Source organism: Scomber japonicus, chromosome 2 (genome assembly GCF_027409825.1).
Source record: "Scomber japonicus isolate fScoJap1 chromosome 2, fScoJap1.pri, whole genome shotgun sequence".
Classification (NCBI taxonomy): domain Eukaryota; kingdom Metazoa; phylum Chordata; class Actinopteri; order Scombriformes; family Scombridae; genus Scomber; species Scomber japonicus.
This window is the reverse complement of record NC_070579.1, coordinates 3,694,655-3,715,879: the sequence shown is the minus strand read 5'-3', so window position 1 is coordinate 3,715,879 and position 21,225 is coordinate 3,694,655. Positions and strand designations below refer to the sequence as shown.

General features: G+C 40.7%; 2 protein-coding genes across 2 annotated transcripts in view; one reads left to right on the top strand and one right to left on the bottom strand.

The window, feature by feature from the left end:
* Positions 1–21,225, top strand: part of LOC128379418 (homeobox protein Meis1-like) — a 79,031-nt gene that overhangs the window by 7,221 nt on the left and 50,585 nt on the right. Inside the window, exons 3-6 of the mRNA XM_053339041.1 lie at positions 1,593–1,650; positions 1,763–1,813; positions 2,849–2,992; positions 10,051–10,162. Coding sequence (XP_053195016.1) covers positions 1,593–1,650; positions 1,763–1,813; positions 2,849–2,992; positions 10,051–10,162 — 365 coding nt within the window. The remainder of the gene's footprint in view (positions 1–1,592; positions 1,651–1,762; positions 1,814–2,848; positions 2,993–10,050; positions 10,163–21,225) is intronic.
* Positions 1–21,225, bottom strand: part of LOC128376266 (E3 ubiquitin-protein ligase TRIM39-like) — a 230,296-nt gene that overhangs the window by 177,565 nt on the left and 31,506 nt on the right. The gene's annotated exons all lie outside the window — the stretch shown is intronic.

Genomic DNA, 21,225 nt, shown 5'->3' with positions numbered 1-21,225 from the left:
CTCTGTCCTTCTTTCCTTCCTTCCTCTTTTCCTTTCTCCCTCCCTCCCTCCCTCCCTTCTACTATCCTTCCTTCCTTCTACTATCCTTCCTACCTTCTTTCCTCTGTCCTTCCTCCCTTCCTTCCTCCCTCTCTTCTTTCCTTTCCTCCCTTCCTTCCTTCCTTGACTTGAGGACAACAAGAGGGTTAAAACTACTAGTTTAAAAGCAGCATCGTGTATTTTTGTTGGTTTTAAGTCATTTGAATTATTGACTTTTTACCAAAGATCCAGATGTTTTCTATCATCTTTTGTTTCATGTTGATTCACTGACATCGTCCATTGTGGCGTTAAATCAAAAACAAGCTATAGTTTCATTTAAATGAGGGCCTATTGACCATAATGTCCATAAATATGTAATTTGTATTTGGTAAAGTAAAAGTAAAAGTGTTACTAGATTTAATAACCTCACTAGTATCTCAAACTAATGATTCATTTCTTCTGTCATTTGTTCTATAAAATGTCAGAAAATGGTCAAAAAACTGAATCACTGGACAAAACACCAAATATATTCAGTTACAAATGATATATCCTCACATTTAACTTGGGTCAAGACAACAGGCGTTAACTGATAAATGAGGTTAAGTTTCATTTAAATGAAGCCTGTTGATCATAATGTTACTGTTCATATTTTGACTCATAATTAATCTCTTCACCAAGTCACATTCATAAATCCACCATCAGTTATTAAGACATTTACAATCACTGTTTTATGATCCAGGAGAACATTTTATAGAATAAATACATGTTTTAATGCTGATTTCTAAACTTTTTAGGTCAATGTTTTTCTACATTTGCATCTATAAAAATGTGTATCAGCTGCACAAAATAAAAAAATTAGGCATTTTATTTCTGTTTTTGTAAACTGTGGGTCACATTAGTAAAAGTCTGGCTAAAAGAAATGTGTATATGGTGTTTTTAACGCTCTTAAATGTAATAAATGAGTCAAATCTGACACTGAACAGAATGTAAAAGTTAAAAAAAAGGTCTATTTATAGCTGTATGCTTTAATAATATGTATAAATATTTAATACGGGAGGTTAAAGATGAGAGTTTTTACTCCTGGAGCTGTGAATTTGACAGCTGTTGTGTTTCTTTGCTCCCAAACAGCCGATTCACCAGCTGTACGTTAGCCGTTAGCTGTTAGCCGTTAGCCATTAGCAGTTAGCCGTTAGCTGTTAGCAGGCTAAGTTAGCAGGTGAGCAGACACATTGGTCGAGTATGTCAGAGTGTGTTTTGTGTGTTTGTGTGTTTTATTCATCTCTCTCCAGTCTCTCTCTCAGCTTTTTTACTCCTTGATGTGTTTGTGGTTCATAAATCATCTGAGCTTCAGAAAAAGGCTTCGGGTTAGCGGTTAGCGGTTAGCGCTCGTTTTCTCTCTGAAGCTTAAACATTTCCAACAAGTCTGAACACGTTGAAGCCGACTTTTTTTTTATCTAATCCTAAATAAAACTTTCATTTAGTTTGTCCTGCTTGTAAAAACACTCAGTCTCTTGTATTAACAGGTCATTTATAGTCTCGTTTTATACCTTTTAATTAATTTATTTGTGTTTTTGTGTGCAGATCAGATCAGAGAAGCCTTTATTTTCATCAAACCCAGAGCTCGACAATCTGGTGAGTCATTAATCTAAATATCTACTGCTCAGATTTTAAAGTTAAAGTGTTGAATATATCAGACTTATCACATTTTTCTTGATTATTTCTTTATCCTTGATTTTTTTTACAGATGATTCAGGCGATCCAAGTGTTACGTTTCCACCTGCTGGAGCTGGAAAAGGTCCGAAAACTAAAATTGGATCAGTGTTTTTGTTTATCAGACTAATTTAACCATCATCTGCTGTTTTAATCTAATGTAATCAGATTAAAGGGGGAAGACGTCCACTCTGCTGCTATTCTAGTCTTAATCTGGATCTAAAACCACTTTAATCCTGTTTTATGCCCATAATATCAGTTATGCTCCTAAAGAGGGAGGGAGGAAGGGAGGAAGGAAGGAAGGAAGGAAAGGAGTAAGGAGGGAGGGAGGGAGCAAGGAGGGAAGGAAGGAAAGAAAGGAGTAAGGAGGGAGGGAGGGAGCATGGAAAGAAGGAAGGAAAGAAAGGAGTAAGGAGGGAGGGACGGAGCAAGGAAGGAAGAAAAGGAGTAAGGAGGGAGGGAGGGACGGAGCAAGGAAGGAAGGAAGGAAGGACATGATGAAGGAAGAAAGGAAAGGAGGAAGCAAGCAAGGAAGGATGGAAGGAAATGAACGAGGAAAAATTAAAGAAAGAGGGAGGGAGGAAAGGAGGATGGAGGGACGGAGCAAGGAAGGAAGGAAGGACAGAAGGAAAGAAGTATGGAAGGAGGAGGAAGAAAAGAAAGAGGGAAGGAGGGGAAGAACGAAGGAAAAATTAAAGAGGGAGGAAGGAAGGAATGGAGGAAGGAAGGAAGGAAGGAAGGAAGGAAGAAAAAGAGTAAGGAAAGGAGGGAAGAAGGAAGGAAGGGAAGGAGCAAGGAAGGAAGGAAGGACGTGATTAAGGAGGAAGGAAGGAAGCAGTAAGGAGGGAGGGAGGTAGGAAAAGAGGAAGGAGGGTAGGAAGAAGCAAACAAGGAAGGAGGGGAAGGAAGGAAGGAAGTAAGGAAGGAAGGAAGGAACAGTCCAGGAGGGTTAAGTATTTCTAACCTATTGTAATGATTTTTAATGATGGTTTTCTTTGTGTAATGTTCAGGTTCATGAGCTGTGTGATAACTTCTGTCATCGGTACATCAGCTGTCTGAAAGGGAAGGAAGGAAGGAAGGAAATGAGTTTTAATGATGTTTTTCTTTGTTTAATGTTCAGGTTCATGAGCTGTGTGATAACTTCTGTCATCGGTACATCAGCTGTCTGAAAGGGAAGATGCCGATCGATCTGGTTATAGACGACAGAGACGGGAACAAATCAGACAGCGAGGATTTCATCAGGTCATCAGGGAACATGGACCAGGTGAGCCAGTATCCAATCCGTCCCACTTTCCTTCCTTCCTTCATTCCTTCCTTCCTTCCTTCCATTTGTCCTTCCTTCCTTCTATTTGTCCTTCCTTCCTTCCTTCCTTCCTTCCTTCCTTCCTTCCTCCCTTTCTTCCATCTGTCCTTCTTCCCTTTCTTTCTTTCTTTTTTCCTTCCTTCGTTCCTTCCATCTTTCCTTCCTGCCTGCCTTCCTTCCTCCCTTCCATCTGTCCTTCCTTCCTTCCTTCTGTCCTTCCTCCCTTTCTGTCTTTCTTTCTTTCTTTCTTTCCTTCCTTCCATCTTTCCTTCCTGTCTTGTTTTCCTTCCTGCCTGCCTTCCTTCCTCCCTTCCATCTGTCCTTCCTTCCTTCTGTCCTTCTTCCCTTTCTTTCTTTCTTTTTTCCTTCCTTCGTTCCTTCCATCTTTCCTTCCTGCCTGCCTTCCTTCCTCCCTTCCATCTGTCCTTCCTTCCTTCCTTCTGTCCTTCCTCCCTTTCTGTCTTTCTTTCTGTCTTTCTTTCTTTCTTTCCTTCCTTCCATCTTTCCTTCCTGTCTTGTTTTCCTTCCTGCCTGCCTTCCTTTCTTCCATCTGTCCTTCTTCCCTTTCTTTCTTTCTTTTTTCCTTCCTTCGTTCCTTCCATCTTTCCTTCCTGCCTGTCTTCCTTCCTCCCTTCCATCTGTCTTTCCTTCCTTCCTTCCTTCCTTCTGTCCTTCCTCCTTTTCTGTCTTTCTTTCTTTCTTTCTTTCTTTCTTTCTTTCTTTCTTTCTTTCCTTCCTTCCATCTTTCCTTCCTGTCTTGTTTTCCTTCCTGCCTGCCTTCCTTCCTCCCTTCCATCTGTCCTTCCTTCCTTCTGTCCTTCTTCCCTTTCTTTCTTTCTTTTTTCCTTCCTTCGTTCCTTCCATCTTTCCTTCCTGCCTGCCTTTCTTCCTCCCTTCCATCTGTCCTTCCTTCCTTCCTTCCTTCTGTCCTTCCTCCCTTTCTGTCTTTCTTTCTTTCTTTCTTTCTTTCTTTCCTTCCTTCCATCTTTCCTTCCTGTCTTGTTTTCCTTCCTGCCTGCCTTCCTTCCTCCCTTCCATCTGTCCTTCCTTCCTTCCTTCTGTCCTTCTTCCCTTTCTTTCTTTCTTTTTTCCTTCCTTCGTTCCTTCCATCTTTCCTTCCTGTCTTGTATTCCTTCCTTCCTTCCTTCCATCTGTCCTTCCTCCCTTTCTTTCTTTTTTCCTTCTTTCCTTCCATCCCTCCTTCCATCTTTTTAATAATCCGGCCCACATGAGATCAAATTGGGCTGTATGTGACCCTTGAATGAAAATGAGTTTGACACCTCTGATGTAGATGATTTAAGACTGATCAGCTTCTATTGAGCTTCAGCAGTCTGAGTTATTATAGTTACTATGGTAACTATGGTAACAGTGTGAGTTATTATAGTTACTATGGTAACTATGGTAACAGTGTGAGTTATTATGGTAACTATGGTAACAGTGTGAGTTAGTCATATCAAGTGATATCTGACACATTTACAGTCTTTATAGCATCAGATTCCCTCTTAGTGTTTCCTGTTGAGCTGTGGTGGAAGTATAGTAACAAAAAGAGGGCAAAAGTCTTTCTTTCTTTCTTTTTTTCTTTCTTTCTTTCTTTCTTTCTTTCCTTCCTTATCATCTTCCTTGTTCTTTCTTTCTTCCTTTGTCTCTCTCTTTCCTCCTCCTAGTTTCTTTCTTTCTTTCTTTCTTTCTTTCTTTCTTTCTTTCTTTCCTCCTCCTGGTTTCTTTCTTTCTTTCTTTCTTTCTTTCTTTCTTTCTTTCTTTCTTTCCTTATTGTCTTCCTTGTTCTTTCTTTCTTCCTTTCTGTCTCTCTCTTTCCTCCTCCTGGTTTCTTTCTTTCTTTCTTTTTCCTTTCCTTATCGTCTTACTTGTTCTTTCTTTCTAACTTTCTTCCTTTCTTTCTTTCCTCATCTTTCTGTCTTTCTCTCTTTCCTCCTCCTAGTTTCTTTCTTTCTTTCTTTCTTTCTTTCTTTCCTTATGGTCTTCCTTGTTCGTTCTTTCTTTCTTTCTTTCTTTCGCTTTCTTTCTTTCTTTCCTTATTGTCTTCCTTGTTCTTTCTTTCTTCCTTTCTGTCTCTCTCTTTCCTCCTCCTGGTTTCTTTCTTTCTTTCTTTTTCCTTTCCTTATCGTCTTACTTGTTCTTTCTTTCTAACTTTCTTCCTTTCTTTCTTTCCTCATCTTTCGGTCTTTCTCTCTCTTTCCTCCTCCTAGTTTCTTTCTTTCTTTCTTTCTTTCTTTCTTTCCTTATGGTCTTCCTTGTTCTTTCTTTGTTTCTTTCTTTCTTTCTTTCTTTCCTTTCATTCAGACTGAAGCTTCATATTAACTTCAGATGAACTTTTAAATCCATGTTTCCACAGAAGGAGGACTGTGGATTTAGTCCTCCATCACTGAGTCATAGTGAACCTGAAGCTGATCCACCAGCATCCACAACAGGAACCTTACAGAGACACTTAATGTGGTTCATTATGTAGAGTTAGAAGTCCTCCATCACTTCCTGTAAACATTATGAAGGATCTTCTAATGCTCAGTATGAACGGGAGGAATCAGTTCAGCAAGAGAAACTGGTTTTAAAGTTAATCTGAGCTCCTGATTGTTGGTTGACTCTGGTTCCTTGTTTTTAAGAAGCTATGCTGCAGAACAAGATGTGTGTCATGTTTGTAGACTTGAGATAAGAAGCAGACTTTAGCAGGAATGTGAATCGTTGTTGTTGTTGTTCAGAGTCTGTGCTTCTTGTGTTGAGTATCAGGATGCAATCAGGCTCAGTGTGACCGACTGCTCTGCCTCTGATAGAACGACACTTAATCGCTTCATGCACACATTTGATTTGTTGTATGGAAACAGATTCAGGAGAAGTGATTCACAGAGCAGATATTAATGGTGTAGAAGAAAGATGACTCCAGTCCTTCGCCGTGTGTATTTTGGTCTCCATGGTAACGATGTGCTGATAGTCTGTGACTTGTTGGGCAAGCTCAGTTGCAGCGCGACCCACATTTTTACTTTCTTAATTTCAGTTTATTATTAAAAATGTATTGAAACTTCTTGTGTTGAGTATCAGGATGCAGTCAGGCTCAGTGTGACCGACTGCTCTGCCTCTGATAGAACGACACTTAATCGCTTCATGCACGGATTTGATTTGTTGTATGGAAACAGATTCAGGAGAAGTGATTCACAGAGCTGATATTAATGCTGTAGAAGAAGAAAAACTTACTGTAGTTTAGTAGTTATTGTCATTTTACTTTCAATCAATCAATCAATCAATCTTTATTTGTATAGCGCCAAATCACAACAAAGTCATCTCAAGGCTCTTTCCACATAGAGCAGGTCTAAACCGAACTCTGCAGGTTTTCATTTTAAAGAGACCCAACATTCCCACATGAGCAGCACTTGGTGACAGTGGAGAGAAAAAACTCCCTTTTAACAGGAAGTAACCTCAGAACCAGACTCAGAGTGGGCGGCCACTTTATGTGATTTGGAGGTTATCGGTCAATATTATATAAATTGAATTACTTGATTTCTATTTTATGAATCAAGTGAATATATAACCTTAACACACTTTTGATGATAACACATCATCAAAGACTAACTTTCACTGTAATTAAACCGAAATGTATCGATGAACAAGACATCAGTGACTGAAAACTGATTCTCATCAAAACTGAGCTTCATTTCAGTTTATTATTAATTATTCAAAATGTATTGAACCTTTCTTCCTGTGTCAGTGTGGTGAGTGAGAGAAGACCAGAGAGAAGTTTGATATATGTAAAACAGGCTCCCTTTATGGAGATTGAGGGAGGGGGGGTGGGGGGGGGGTTTCTACTTTTTGTCCGATCTATCTGGCAATACTCAATATGAGCAGATTTTATCATCCAGCTGCAGGAAACATGTGAGTGTGAGCTGTTGCAGGTTTATCTGTGTGAACTGGTTTTCTTCTTTCTCTTGGACTCACTGAGATTTGTCTTTTTTTCCCAGAGAAGCAGAAATAAAAGAGGTGAAAAGTCAGGTTGAGCTGGTTTTAAATGTGCCTGGCAGCGCAGCTCTCAGCAGCCACTTGTCAGGCCTTTTAACCCTTTAAACACCAACAAGTGTGAAGTGGAGCAGCGTTAGTGTCTGATGACCAACAGCTCGAGAGCTCTGGTTGCGTTTCAAGTGGCTCCTTCAGACAGGTGATACGCCTCTAATCCTGCTGGTCTTTCTTGTTTTTTTAGTCTCAGTCTTTGTTACTCAGCACTCAGCGTTCATGCTCTGATCTCCTGTCACTCATACGTTGTGCTGTTGTGACTTTAAACTATAATTTACACCATACTTTTCAGTGTGTGTTAACCCTTACAGACTGTTCAGGGTCTAAGTTGACCCATTTTTTACATTTGAGAGAAGGAAAAAAAACCCTTTAAAACCTTTTTCTTTTAGCCAGAAATGTGATGGCTTATCCTGAAGTGCACATTTATTCCTATTTAATATAATTAATTGGAATAATTATGTTCTCCTGTGTTAACTTGCATTGGACCAATATACTGTATATATATATATATATATATATAATGTGATTGTAAAGGTTTTTTTCTCCATTAACAAAAAGTGTAAAGATGAAATAATAAACTATCTACTCTCTGAAAGCCAAATTTAGGATTAATCACCAATTTAATAAAGACTGATGATGATTATGTCTGTAGACTTATTATGAGGGGATGCAGTGAAATGACCCAATATGAAGAGTGTGTAAAGGTTAAAAGATCTAATTAGTTCTAGAAGATATGATGCTTTAGGTAATGCTGTGTTTGCTGTACGTTGGATAGTTAACCGTCCTGTTGTCCTCAAGTCAAGGAAGGTAGGAAGGAGGGAAGGAAGGAAGGAAGGGAGAAAGGAAGGAAGGACAGAGGAAAGAAGGATGGAAGGAAGGTAGAAGGAAAAGAGGAAGGAAGGAAAGAAGGACAGAGGAACGAAGGATGGAAGGAAGGTTGGGGGGAGGAAAGAAAGAGAGAAGGAGGGATGGAGGAAAGGGAGGAAGGACAGATGGAAGGAAGGAAGGAAGGAAGGAAAGGAGGAAGGAATAGTCAAAACAGACGGGGTCAATTTGACCCGGGAGGACGACAAGAAGGTTGTTTGATAACTGAGTTGGTTGTATGAAAGACAAAATGACATCATGTCCATTGAATCAGGGTTTACTACATTGAATGATGGACCAGGCGTCAGAGCATCAGTTTGGTTTTCAGGAACTTCCAAATGATTAAATCCCAGCTCAGATATATTGGACCTTTTTCCCTCCAGTTGTAATTGAGACTTGGAGATTGATGTGAATGCTATTTATAGATCTACTAAACTATTAAAACCGCCTCTTTTACTATTCACAAACAAATACCAAGCTGCAGAAGTAAACGTGGAGTGATTTGTATCTATAAATCTGTATCTGTGCCTCTAAATGACAACCTGTATATCATCATTTTTACATCAACTCAGCACTTCTTTTTAAATTGAAATCTATTTGTGTGGATTCCTTTGAGACTGCAGTAGACTGTTTGCTGTTTCACACCAAAACCCACAAATGCTACGAAGTATGAGACTCGTAAAAATGTGAAAAGGCATTCGTGGTCGCAATTAGTGGTATCACAGTCAAACCTAATCATTAGCATAGCAACAGCTGGCTATGTGTGTTAGCTAGTAGCTTGTTGGCTGGTTGACCTTACAGAGTGTTTATGGATGTGACTGCAGTTCGAACCCATTTCCAAAGAGTCTCCATTTATCTTTGGAGGTCTTCGTCATGTCACCTGATACGTTTGCCGAGTTACAACCAACCAACCGGCTTCTGTTTCATTGTGATAAATGAAACGTTTCGTCATCCTCGAGGATCGTGTTTTATTGTGTGGACGAGCTTTGTGGGCTTGTAGCAACATGTGTCACTAGAAACTAGCAACCTGATATTTAGATAGGGACCAAATCCTGAGGCTGTTACAGTTGCTCAGCTATTGTGAGCTAGCATTAACACGGATTCGTACAGTAGCTGTCACAATAGCAGTCTTGTCTTTTTTCCTTGAGTTGTGAGGCTTGGTTAGTAATGTCTCCTATGAGCAGACAAGCTAATAGCAGAAACCTTGAGACTGACAGCAGAACAGATGGTTTGTAATGTGGCCTCATCCAAAAACCTGCGAGGGTAATATCTAAGAGAAGAGGTGATGATGGAGACAGGAAGCAGGAAGTTGAATTATAACCAAGAAACCAACAGACCTGAGACCAGAAACATGACTTTAACTTCATCAGTCCTGGGTCAGAGATGTTTTCTCTAGAAATGACCACAACACATGTGAGGAAGTGCTGCATGTGACTTTTACACTTAAAGGGAAATTCCACTGCAAAGGAACATTAAACTCATTTATCAGATTGAGGCGTAACTAAGCAACTTTTCTTCTAATATACCAGAGATGCAGAGAGGAAGTCCCCTTTAACAGGATGCTTAATGTGTATAAATGCTTATAATAATCTCATTGACATGGCGTTGTATATATTCATGTGATATTCTCTCCAGTCGAGTCGAGTAGAGCTAGAACTGTGTAGTGGAAAAGCTCCATTTGATAGAAACGATAAAAATCAGTTTAGAAACTAGTATGTGTGATATTAATGACAAGGAAAAGCAAGAACATTCAATAGTTTTTACCATTATGACCATTTTTATACCTTTTAATAGGAGCATATATTCTGTGTTTATATATCTAATTTTCCACTCCTGCAAGTTTAAGGGTTAAAAACAGAAACCTGGTGTTCTGGTCTCAGATCTGTAGGTTTCTTGGTTATAATTCAGCTTCCTGCTTCCTCCTAACATGGACTGCCTCCATCATCAGCTCTCCTCTTAGATATTACCCCTCCAGGTTTTTAGACGAGGTACACCTTCATTATCTGTGTCCTCTTCTTCACAAAAGGAGGAAATCATCAACATTATGAACTTGATTTACTTTTGATGTTATTGATCTGTTCAGCGTCTCATCGGCCGTTCCTCTGTTTGCCCCCCTCCCCCTTCCCCCCTCCGCTCTGCAGATTTCGTGGAGCAGAGATCACGACGACGCGGCATCGATCCGGTCGTCCGGGACGCCGGGCCTGTCCAGCGGAGGACACACGTCTCACAGCGGAGACAACAGCAGCGAACAAGGTGAGCGAAGCCACTGCTCCTCTTAGACCAGCAGTCAGAGGAGCCTCATAGAGATGGTTACAAGACGAGTTTGGATGTTTAACTCTCAGCTACTTTTATTCAACTGTTTTTAATACATGTTGGCCGACCTGAACCTTTCTCAGAAGCTCTTGGTCTTGCTTCGACTACCTCCTGCAGGATATTTTGCTGCAAATGATGCATGGTGGGAGTCGAAGTGGCGTTTAATATTGCATTGTTTCATCGATGCTATTTTGTCGCTACATAACAGTGTCCTCATCTGTCCACTCAGGGTGAAAGTAACTTTTTGACATTTTTCTTATCTACAACAAGCGCACACATCAACGTTAACAAGTGTTCTTATTGACGGAAATGGAGGGAAACCTGTGATTTTGTTTGATGTTGTCATGGCAGCGAGCCGCGAATGTAACAATATTGTGTAGGTTATGGTTACGGAGTCAAATGAGGTGGAATCAGGCGGGTAGTTCTGGTCCTCTGAAATGAGGCCAACCAGGAAGTAACTTAGAGCTGCATTCTATCAAAAGGCCACCAGGGGGCGACCGTCTCTATACAAGTCAATGGAGAATTCACCAACTTCTCACTTGATTTCTAACCTCAGTAAACGTTTTCAAAATGTGTTTATGGTCTCAATCGCTAGTTTAAAGCCTTCTTCAATGCAGTATGATGTTCATTTGGGACATTTTGGCCTCCCTGATTTTATATGTGACGATAAAGCAGGGTATGCATTAGGGCGTGGCTACGTCCTGATTGACAGGTTGATTGCCCAATGTCCTCGAGATCCAGCCCTCGCAACCATAGCAACCTCCCCGCTCCGTCCATGGCCCCGCCTCATGCCCATATAAGTAGAATCCGTGTTTTTATTTTTCCCAGCATGCACCTGAAATTTTCAAGATGGCGCTGCCCAGATTAGAAACTATTGGCTTCAGAGCAGCAGTCCACAAACCAATGGGTGACGTCATGGATGTTACGTCCACTTCTTTTATACAGTCTATGGGTGGAAAGTGAAATTACATTTCTCAGATAGACCTACGTATTTGACACGAAGCCTTGTCATTTTAATATAAGTAATATTGACTGTTGTTTTAGCCTTCCTCTACGCTTATCCCTTTATTTGCAAGTTGTTTTGTGAGTGAGTCTACAGTAGTTCTGATCGGTCTGCGCGCTTACGTCTGCTGCTAGTTTGTGTGTTTTATGAATTCGTGTGTGTGTGTGTGTGAGATGTGTGGTCTGTCATAAGCTACTTGTGGGGACAAATTTCAGACGTTAGACCAGTTAATTGGGCACAAAGTTGCGTCCCCCATTAGGAAAAAGCTGGTTTTTGGGTCAGTGGTTAAGGTTAGGGTTGGGGTAAGCCTCCAGGAAATTAATGTAAGTGTGTGTGATGTCCCCAGAAGTGAGCATGATGTGTGTGTGTGTGTATGTGATGGTGGACGTTCTCCAACATCTTTACAATTATAATTTACAATTTTTTACAACACTAATCAGGAGACGTTGGTTCACAGAAATACTTCTTTTTACATTTTATTTAATTTTTTTCTTTGGACTTTATGTGAGTTTAGTAAAATAAAGAAATAAAAAAAAAGGAAACGGTAGAAGAGGAAGGAGAGGAAAAGAGAGAGCGAGAGAGTGATGAAGGCTGACAGACAGAGCTGAACGCTGAGCAGAGCTGGAAGAAAGAGCGCTTTATGTACCAGAACACACACACACACACACACACACACACACACACACACACACACACACACACACACACACACACACACACACATTAACAGAGTTCATATACAGTATACACACTTATACATTCATATTTTAAACAGATGTACAGTAAGTAACAGAACATACAGTTAAACAAACACACAGTGAATATTATTCCATCCACATATTTTCATATTTTCATATTTTCATGCACAATTTGTTCTTTTAATTTGTTTTGAATGGAAACTCCAGAAATTAAATTAAAACACTTCCAAAGTAGTTCAGTAGTAATTCTGCTGCTCAGGAGCAAAGGAGAGAAGTTAACTTTGTAAATGAACAGCAGCTTTACAGGATCTGCTGCTGATTATCATTATTATTATCATTATTATTATTAGTATTATTATTATTATTCATACAGGACAGAAACAGTAAAAATATTTAGTCATAATCTTGTTTTTCTTCTATTCATTCTACTAAAGGAGGAAAGTTTCACCTTAAATCTCAGTTTAATTCATAAAGCTACAAACAGGATTTACAACATCACAACTAGTCTGGAGCCAATCATGGTTCAGTATTCAACTTAGACAAATTTGATGTGGAAACTTCTTTATCTGGATTTATACATGAAGAAAAAATAATATGATAATTGAACTTTTTAATGGAGAAACTTCATCAGACATAAATGATTTAAAGCAGATTGTTCTTATGTAAGCGATGGTTCGGTGTCATTTCGACCTAGCGTCATATGCACCATGAGGTCTATCTAATATAAAATAGTGGAGTTAGCTTAGTACAGGCGCTAACGTGACCGCCAGGCGCTAACGGGACCGCCAGGCGCTAACGGGACCACCAGGCGCTAACGGGACCATCAGGTGCTAACGTGACCATCAGGCGCTAACGGGACCGCCAGTTGCTAACGTGACCGCCAGTTGCTAACGGGACCACCAGGTGCTAACGGGACCGCCAGGCGCTAACGTGACCGCCAGGCGCTAACGGGACCGCCAGTTGCTAACGGGACCGCCAGTTGCTAACGGGACCGCCAGGCGCTAACGGGATCACCGGTGTATCTGGTAAATGACCCCACTAATAATGCCTGGATTGTTATCAAACTTCTACAGTAGTACAAATAAATTCTTCACTCATAAATCCATGCATTGGAAAGTGTGTAAGTACACCAGGAGTTTATTAAAATAACACTTACCTGATGGCTTTTACTCTGCTGCTACTGCTAAAGCTGGAAACATCGTCGAAATCTCGCGCGATCACCGAAATACCGCAAGATCACGCGCGATATTTCCACGATTATTACGCTGAACCATCGCTTTAAAGGACACAAATAAGCAAAAAAATAATTAATATCAGTTGCAGGAACTCTTCAAAATATCCACATTGAACTAAAACAATGGAGAAAAATGGAGTAACTTTTTCTTCTGCTGTTTGTCGACATTAAAACAACAGAAATCACTGTGTTGAAGAAGCAAAGTGATTTTTAGATATATTAGTGTCAGTTTCTGAAATATCGGAAGAGCTTCTTTAGCTTCTTTAGTGCCTGTGTTTGATTGACAGCTGAGCAAATAGAGACGAGAGCAGACAGTGTTTCCCTGAACCTCAATAAATCTTTTTTGTGTCTAAATTTAACTAAACTTTAAAACTTTAAACAACATATTTAAAACATCAGCAGACCCAAACAGAATCTGTGAGGGTTTTTTTTGGGTTGATCCAAAGTGAAAATCTTTTTGTTTTAAATGAATCAGAGCTCAACCACGATGTTCTGGCCCGCTGATATAAAACTCACATCTCTTCTAATCTCTCTCCGTGTTGCTCTGTTAGCACTGAGAGCCACAAACAGTCAGATGTGGTTTAATATGTCCAATGTGGTCCAATACTCACCAAAAAGTCACAGTTGATATAAATACCAATGAAAACACATTAGAAACTGTTTTAAAGGAAGAGACATGATGTAATAATACTGATTTCATGACATATTTGGTATATTATAGAGATGAATAAAACAGGAAGACTGGATTAAAAGCAGGAAGAAGTGATTTTCAGGTTTTATCACACATGTCAGAGATAGAAATATAAATATAAAGCCCTTCATTTATTTCCATTGTTGTTGCTTCAGACCATCAAACCTTTAATAAAATGAATAAATATCACAACATGAGCAGCAAATGTAGACGAAGGAATCAGCAATGTGTCGGTGTCTGCGTTTGATTGACAGCTGAGCAAACACAGACTCAAAGTAAAGCTAGCAGCAGCAGTAATGACGTCATCCTGCTGATAACCGACGAGGCGTTCAAGGACCGAAAACATATTCGGCTGTTTAACTTGGACGACTCGTTGGAGCAAAGTTATTATAAGAAAGGGAAACGTGCTGAGACGATATTCCTCACGCAGCTCGCTAACATTAGCACGTTTCACTTTTGTTTGTTTTTTTTTTTTTTTTGTTTTTTTTGTTTTTGTGCGAGGCCTCTCTGCTCTGTTCTGCCCATTAAAGGCTCCTAACAAACACATGACTCCACTCGTAGACTTTCCCTGCAGGTTTTCAGCCTGTTGACCTGCAGCCTGCTCTGATCTGTAACCCCCCCCTCCCCTTTCCCCTTCCCCTCCGTCCCCTCCGTCCCCCTGCCGCTTCTGGATTGTGGCACATAATGCAGCATTTCAACCAAAAAAAAAAAAAAAAAACCCACTAAAAGCTGCTTTTTTTACTGCCCTCTCTCTGCCTGTTTAATGAGGCTCATTTTCTCCTCGGTGTTTTTAACAGCGGCGGGCCGAGGTTAGGCCCAGCGTCCCGCTCACCTCGCTCCGCCTCAACACAGGCAGGATTCTGCCGAGCGCCGCGGCCCGAAAAGGTGGAAATAATCATAAAAATGATGCGTAACTCCATAAACAAGCTCTCAGCCTCATTAGGCTGAACCGCCAGTTCCCCGAGGCTGATTTACACCCCCCCCCCACCCCACCCTACGCTCCCCCCTCCTCTCCACTCGCTCCCTCCTCAGCTCCCCGAGGAACAAGAGGTCCAAACCCGACCTGCTAATGGTTTGTGACAACTCGGCTTCACAACAACCTGCAGACTGAAGGAGAGGAGGAGGAGGAAGGTTTTAGGTGACGGAGAGAAGAGAGGAACATAAAGCGAGTCAAAGCTTCGTTTTGATCCCTGCTGTAAACGAGAAAAGCTGCCGCAGACGAACAGCTGATGACCAGAAAACATTAAAAAAAGTCAAAGATTCTCGTCCATTATCTTTGTTTCAATTCATCACTGACCGATCTGCAATAGACACAAAGTGTAATCTGCACAATGCATAAAAACACACACATTAACCCTTTAAATCCCGTTCATATTCTCCTTATAAAAAGTGTCTAAACTAGAGGTGTCAAAATCATACAGCCAAATTTGATCTCATGTGGGCCGGACCAATAAAAAGATGGAAAGAAGGGAAAAGTGATAGAAAGGAAAGAAAGGAGGGAAGGAAAGACAAAAGGAAGGATGGAAGGAAGGAAAGGAAGAAAGGAAAAGAAGACAAAAAAGGAAGGAAAGGAAGAAAGGAAAAGAAAATGAAAAGATGGAAGGAGGGAAGGAAACAGAAGGAAAGAAGACAAGGAAGGAAGAAAGGAAAAGAAAATTAAGGAAAGATGGAAGGAAGGATGGAGGGAAGGAAGGAAACAAAGAAGGAAAGAATTAAGAAAGGGAGGAAGGAAAGAAGGACAGATGACAGGAGAGTAGGAAGGAAAAGAAGACAGGAAAGAAAGTGGGCTGGATTGGACGCCTTGGCGGGCCGGTTCTGGCCCACGGGCCGCATGTTTGACACCCCTGGTCTAAACCAAACATTGAACCTCAGATGTGAAAGCATCAATAGTCGATAATGTGACTAAACCTTGATTCATGTTTCAGAGAGCAGAGACTAAACTCTACTCCTATCACACGATATCATGTCCTAGCATTAATGATGATCACATGAAGATGAAACTCTTAACATTGGAGAAGACTTTGTTAATGAAGTGTTTCCACAACGTTTCTCTCTGGTTGGAACTGATTCATGTGCCTCCCAAAAGTCACTGAGTTTGAGTTAGTTTTTTTTTTAAAGATGTTGTTGGCATAGACGCCTTTATTCAACAGTAGACCGACAGGAAACATGGGAGAGAGAGGGGGGGTGACATGCAGCAAAGGACCTCCGATCGGGATTCGAACCGGGGTCGGCTGCTTATATATGGCATGCGCTCTAACCACTCGACCACCTGCACGCCCAAGTTTGAGTTTTAAACATTAAATCCATCGTTCTCGCCTTGATTAGATTGATGTAAAGACCAGAAGACCATAGATCATATTATCTTCTTTGAATCTTTTTAAACTGGCTGCTTGTTGGTTTTAAAATCATTTCATGGCTCCAGATGATCTCTGAGTTATTCTCTTCTCATCAACCTGCACAGTTTTAGTTCCTTAAAGACAATTAAAGGAGTCAAAGCTTCTTCTATCAGGACTGTGGAGAAGCTTTGACTCATAATGCTTCCTTATAATCTTTATTTATTCATTTATTCTTATTCATGTTTGTGTATTGGGTGTTACTGTGTGTGTTGTTGGTATTTGACTTCCTCTAGCTATCTGGAGCTGGGTAGCGTTAAAACAATTATGACGGTTGTATTTATTTTATAATTGAAACAAGCCTGTTGTGTTTGGTGTTGTGTAATTACAAAGACAGTGAAGTGGATGTATGATGTTTGTTATAATGCAGTTTAATGTCAGAAGTGTTGATCTTGTCTATGTTTGACAAACTACACAAACAAACTAATTACAGAAACAACAGAAAGAACAGCTAACATCTGGACAGCTGTTACAGTCGCTGTTAGAGGAGACTAGGGTTGGGAATCGTTATGATACCAGAACTGATCCAAGTATCCTTAACCTTCCTGGTGTCCTCCAGTCAAAGAAGGAAGGGAGGGAGGGAGGAGGGAAGGAAAGGAAGAGAGGAAGGAGGAAGGAATGAAAGGAAGGAAGGATGGAGGAAAAAAGGAAGGAAGGGAAGAAGGACAGAGAAAAGAAGAAAGGAGGGAAGGAAAGGAAGAGAGAAGGAGGAAGGAAGGGAGGAAGGACAGAGAAAATGATGAAGGGGGAGGGAGGGAGAATAGAAGAAAGGGAGGAAAGGAAAGAAGGAAGGGAGGAAGGAAGGATGGAAGGAAGAAGAAAGTTAGGAAAGAAGGACAGAAAAGAAGGAAGGAAAGGAAGAGAGAAGGAGGAAGGGAGGAAAGGAAAGAAGGAAGGGAGGAAAGGAAAGAAGGAGGGAGGAAGAAAGGAAGGACGGAGGAAATAAGGAAGGGAGAGGGAGGATAGAAGGAACAGTCAAAACGGACCGGGTCAAGGATCGACTGCAGGTATCGATTGACCGGAGACGGTTCGATGCTACTTGGAATCAATTTATTTCAGTTCCGCAGCCTTACAGCTAACATCTTTATAATACTTTACTTTTTGTTTCCTCCAAATGTCAGCTGGTTTTACTTTATTTTTAAATTTGTAAATTGACATATAAAAGCAGGTAGACTGAAACGTTCCTGCAAGTTTCATTTACAGCCACAGAAAAGCCGCTTTAAAACCATTAATGATGATAGAAACACATTGAAAGCAGCTTCATGTTAAAGTTTAAATAAAGAACAACTCTTATTGTCATATTTGTAATGTATGTAACATCGATAAACATGCAGAGAAAAGTTCACAATCCTCCACAAGCCTCCTCATTCAGCTCATTCTTGGTTGTGCAACATCAAGATTCCCTCTCTGCTCCTCACATGTGAGATTAAGTTTAAAAAAAAAAGAAAAGGAGAAAAAAAAATTGAGTGAACATTGGTGCTGTCATGTCGTGCTGCCTGCCTCGTCCGTCGCTTCGCTTTTTAAGAACTGTTTGTACAAAATTTTATTAGCCGTGGTGAGAGAGAGGGGGAGAGAGAGAGAGAGAGGGAGAGAGGGAGAGAGGGAGAGGGGGAGAGAGGGAGAGAGAGAGAGAGAGAGAGAGAGAGAGAGAGAGAGACTTTATTTTCCACTACGGACCATTTCTCCTCCACTGGCGAAGGTGGTGGGAGGGGTCGGATGAATAACAGCCAATCCAACGCTCTAATAAAGGTGACCTCACTGCTTAGGTCAGGGTTGGAATAAAAACACAGCGAGGGGAACGAGGGACTGAGAAACTGAACAGAGCATGTCCTGCTGGGAGATGGAAAAAAATCCCCCCCCCTCAAAAAAAGAGGCTGGAATAACATGGAGTATGACGGCTCCAAACGGATAAATGTATGTGGACGCCCCAAAAACGTCTGAGCATGGATCTGGTGTTGTAACAGCCGCCAATCTCCTGGTTTCAGGTTGTTTTCTGCACCAGATGTTTGAACCTGGCTGCAAACTGAAGGGATTTGCTCCCATTCAGCCACAAGAGCCTAAATGAGTTCCAGCACTGATGTTTGGTGATGAGGTCTGGCTCTCAGTCGGGTCCAGTTCAGCCAAATGATGCTGGACGAAGGGGAAAGGGGAGGTGAGGGGAGGGGAGGAGGAGGGGGGGAGGGGTTGAGGTCAACTTCTTTCCTCACCAAATTGTGAAAAGCTTTTTTATTTTTATTTTTTTATGGAGGTTTTGTGCTTTTGTGAGAAATGTCATGTTGAAACAGGAAAGAGACAAAGTGGAAGAACGCTTTGAATGCTGCAAGCGTGAAGAAATCCTCTCGCTGGATTTAAAGGAGCCAAACCAGAGCTGCAACTATTAACCATTATTCTCATTCTCAATCAATCGTTTAAAAAGTGAGAGACCATGGGTTACGTCTTCTTGATTTCAGCAACCAACAAAAACCCAAATATATTCAGTTTACAGTGATATAAAACGGAGAAAATCTGGAGCCAACAAATTCTTTCAGTCTGTTTTTGCTTTAAAATTACAAAAAATTCCTTCATGGACCAAAAGCCCAATCCGCGTTCATGTGGAGGTTCGTCATATTAAAGGTTGCCCCAATCAAATTAGAGCAGAGTACCAATGGACAGTGAAACCCTTAAATATGGAGTCGAGGATTACGATCATCCAGACAGTTTCCCTCCCGCTAACTTCACACCTCAAACTAAAATCAAAACTAAGAAGAATATCACTCACATCTCATTATTATGGTTTTAGATGTCCTGGAAAATATAAGGCAGCTCATAAGGCTGAATAAACTGTGAAATAGTCTATCAATCGCCATGGTTACAGCTGCTTCCTTCTTCCAGCTAGACGTTTACGCCCTCCCCCTTCATTAGAAGTCTCCTCTATGGCTGTGAGTGTTACTGGATTTGGTGAACTATAGTAGGCAGAGACTGGTTTGGGACTGGGCCTTGGTGTCACCCTTGTCTCTTATTGGATATATTTGTCCACTTTGATGTGGATAAATGGGGAATTTCCAGCCATGTTTTGCTAAAATCACATTTCATGTCTAGGATAATGACCATATACCCAACCCCCCCCATTGGCTGATATGTTTACTACCTATTTAAATGATGTTTGTGATGTATTTTATGAAGACCACGACGAAGACCACAAGCTGAAACATGTTGGTCTATCATAGTTGTTCTGTATACTACTAGTGTTGCTGGACCTTTGACCTTTTTTACCTTCTCCATGCACCTTTTAAGTTGTGCCAGAAACCTCTACATGCTTTACAATGACTGAAACTACTATCACGATCTTTCTGACTCAATTAATCGACTGATTGTTGCAGCTCAGGACCAAACCATGAATACTAAAGGTCCAAATATTTTCCACTATAATGGTGGGAACAGGTTTGGGACTGGACCTTGATGTCACCCATGTCTCTTATTGGATCCTCCCCATGCCTGTCGGGGATAATGATTGGCCTGAAGTCACATGACCAGATATCCAACCCCCCCCCATTGACTTATACATGTGTTTCTTCTTCTTAACTTCCTGTTTTAATGCTGTTTGTCATGTGTTTTATGAAGACCCCAATGAAGGCCATAAGCTGAAACATGTTGGTCTAACAGTGAAGTTGTTCTGTATATTACTAGTGTTGCTGGAGCTTTGACCTTTTTTAGTCTTTTTTATCTTCTCTCCATGCAGCTTGGAAGATGGTGAAATTGTGCCAGAAACCTCTGCATGCTTTACAATGACTGAAACTACTATCATGATTTTCTTAATCGACTGATTGTTGCAGCTCTGGCTCAAACCATGAATACTAAAGGATGTTAACAGTGTCCAAATATTTTCCACTATAATGATGGGAACTGGTTTGGGACTGGGCTTTGATGTCACCCTTGTCTCTTATTGGATACTCTCCTCGTCTGTCTAGGATAATGACCACATACCCAACCCCCCCATTGGCTGATATGTTTTCTACCTATGTAAATGGTGTTTGTAATGTGTTTTATGGAGACCCCAAGCTGAAACGTGTTGGTCTACAAGTGTTGCTGGAGCTTTGACATATTTTATACTTTTTCACCTTCTCCATCTACATGCTTTACAATGACTGAAACTACTATCACGATCTTTCTGACTCGATTAATCGACTGATTGTTGCAGCTCTGGCTCAAACCATGAATACTAAAGGATGTTAACAGTGTCTATTGAATATTTTCCACTATAATGGTGGGAACTGATTTGGGACTGGGCCTTGATGTCACCCTTGTCTCTTATTGGATACTCTCCTCTTCTGTCTAGGATAATGACCACATACCCAACCCCCCATTGGCAGATATGTTTTCTGCTTTTTACTACCTATTTAAATGCTGTTTGTAAAGTGTTTTATGAAGACCCCAAGCTGAAACATGTTGGTCTATCATAGTTGTTCTATATACTACAAGTGTTGCTGAAGTTGAGCCAGAAACCTCTAGATGCTTTAAAATGACTGAAACTATGGTAAAACAGCCCCTTTCAACCTTTTTGACGTCATTAATTGACTGATTGTTGCAGCTTTGGACCAAACAACAAGTGTCTAAATATTTTCCACCATATATCGGACTACAATACCCATGAACCTTAGTGACCTTTTGTTATGGAGAAAACTCAAAGCTGGAGGTGTGAAAGGAAAGTTTTGACATGTTCAGACGGCTTCAAAGGTGTATTCAAGAACAAAACAAAAAAAAAAAACACAGAGCTGATTCAAAATCTTTGGATCCAAAACCTAAAAATACTTGGAAGTTCTTCAAACCTCAATTTTTTTCTACTTCATCTTGTTATCGGCTGCAGAAGAATTCAAGGTCTTCTGATTGGATGTTTTCCACAGTGATGCTCCCTGAGACTCCTTTTCTAACTCTGGTTGAGTAGAAACACAATTCCCTCCATCCTCCATCCGTCCTGTTCCTCTCCCAGAGAAAGCCCATTCAGAGT